Consider the following 2431-nt stretch of genomic DNA (forward strand, 5'->3'; position numbering starts at 1 on the left):
CGCCGGAGTTCCCCTTTAATTTTTCACGAGAAACCAATCAAAGTTAAATAAGTAGAGTTGAGTGGAACAAAAGGGTCACAATGCAATTTTTTGATTTTATTTTTATTTAACAATTTTTCAAACTAAATTGAACTTATTATTTAAAATTCCATTGTAACATATGCATAAATTTAGTCCATTTTTGTGTAATCTATAGATAGTTATTTTCTATGCAACTGAACGTTGCAGACGTTCACTTGGTCATCACTATCTTTTCTTGTCGTCAATTTTCTTGTCGTCAATTTTCACCAGCACAATGAAACGAGTGACCTTTTCTCCCCCTCATGCACTCAACTATCTTAGAACAAGGCGTGCCATTGATTAGAGGTTCACAGCGATCTACTACTGCCCTAACTTCTCCAATCTGGACGCCATTGTATGTCCCTGAGATCGATATCTGTCTGACCTCCCCGTTGCGGTAGGTGCGGTTGAGATGTGCATTAAAAGGGATGTTTGACTTGTACTTATAGCCCAGCATGCGTACTTTGCAGCTGTGGTTTGGTGGGACATGCATCTCTACAGAAACAGAGTGGGAGATTGTTTCTGTATAAGTATGTCCTCCTGAGAACTCCATTGTAACCGCAGCACTGATCTGAATACCTGCAGATGTAACGCCGGGGACTCCTCCAGTGAATGTATTACTTATACCAACCATGATGGAACTGCTGATGTGCCACGTTCTCTGCTCCTGCGTATTCTTTAAAAGGGTTGTTGTCTCTGTCACCGTACTACATTCATGGTTGATGATGGCAGAAGAGAGCATGGTTTCTGGAGGATACGATACAATCTCAGCTGCATCAGTGTTGTACTTGACATCAGAGATGTGCTGACTCACGACATCCTTATTTATGGTTAGGACCTCGTAGCTCTTGTACCAATATTCTTTTCCTTCCCAAGGTAGAAAGAAGGCCTTGTTTTTAGGATGCACCTTGCCAAGTCCATATTTGTTTTTCCCTACATAGATTTCATCATCTCCAACACATGTTTTGACCGCGTGTTGAGGGACTGAACCATAAGAATCAGATTTCCACTCCAGGATCTCAAAGTTGTCTTCATTAACAAGGATCTCAAATGACTGGACACGATACTCTTTATCTCCATAGGGGTAGTGGCAGTAGGAACCCTTGCTGGGCCTGTAGAACCCAGCTATGCATCTGTATTGGCAGACATAGTCCAAGTGTCCAACATAGTTGTTGTAAATTGAAACAGATCCGCTGGGGAGAGAACCAGACCAGGTCAGCCATTTCAGCTTGCCTAGATCATCAACTGTGGAGGAGGAAGCCTGATTTAACTTAGCGAGAAACAGGGCAAGATATGTTAAGGCTGATGTGTAAGCGGGGATTTCAGGAACTCTCTCCTCAAGATCGGGGTTCAGGTAGGTGACTGCATGATAGAAATAAGTTTTACATTAAATTCAAGAACAAAACAAAGTAAAATAAACAACAACAACAAAAAACACAACTTAAATTATAAATAAGACATATTTTACTGAGTTTAATTTGAAATAACTGAACCAAAATCACTAGGGGGAACTTAAAATGTGGGTCTAAATTAAATATATTATGCTGCAATTCATATTGGTCTGTAAAATCCATCACATGCTGCTAAATTTAGTGGATCAATTTTAGCTTGCGTACTTTCAAATGCTTTTCAACACTATGAAAGTTACTTTTAGTCGTTTTATTGTTTAATTAACCCTTGTGTACCGTTAAAAAACACTACCCTTTCATACGGTTAGTGGCTGAAAACAGCCACAAAGTTAGTGGCTGAAAACAGCCACTAACTTTTAATGGCTGTAAAAATATATCAGATAAATATTTTTTTCAACTTTTTTTTTGCATAAATCTGTTAATCAACCTCAGTCCTAATCAAAACTGCAAAATATATATATAAAAAAAAAAAAAAAAATCAGGATTTTAACCCTTTAAATGCCAATTTAAAAAATAAAGTCACTGATTGTTTTGTATGTGTATGTCCATCTGTATATATGTTCTTATGTTTGTGTCTCACTTGGCTCTATCGCCGCCTGCCCCCGCAGTGCTCACCAGCCACTACCTCCATCATATGTCTTTTGAACTATAATAGAAACTGTTAAAGGACTTAAAGTCATCACCGGAGCTCATCAGACCCAAACTAACTCCTCAGCATTTTGAAGGCATATCTGTTAAATTAATATTTCATGTAAATAAACAGTTGATTATTGGCAGCATTTATAGGCCCCCACCAGTCCATCCTGAATCAACTAAATGTATATTATCTACTATTAATTCTATTGAAAATCCATGTGAATTAATTATCCTTGGAGATTTCAATACCAACTGGCTTGACCGCTCCTCTACAGGTGACAAAAATTTGTTCCAAAGCATTAACTTAACTCAACTGATAAGTGAGC

At 38.1% G+C, this 2431-nt stretch overlaps 1 protein-coding gene across 1 annotated transcript; it reads right to left on the reverse strand.

The window, feature by feature from the left end:
* Nucleotides 1-277: 277 nt before the first annotated feature.
* On the reverse strand, nt 278-2100 carry LOC311493161 (natterin-3-like; the record flags this gene model as incomplete). Its single annotated transcript, XM_084551722.1, has 2 exons — nt 278-1422; nt 2085-2100. 2 exons carry the CDS (start codon nt 2098-2100, stop codon nt 278-280), a joined length of 1161 nt encoding a protein of 386 aa, XP_084407848.1.
* Nucleotides 2101-2431: the final 331 nt, after the last annotated feature.

The sequence above is a fragment of the Chelon labrosus genome (assembly GCF_963514085.1).
Source record: "Chelon labrosus genome assembly, chromosome: 9".
Lineage (NCBI taxonomy): Eukaryota > Metazoa > Chordata > Actinopteri > Mugiliformes > Mugilidae > Chelon > Chelon labrosus.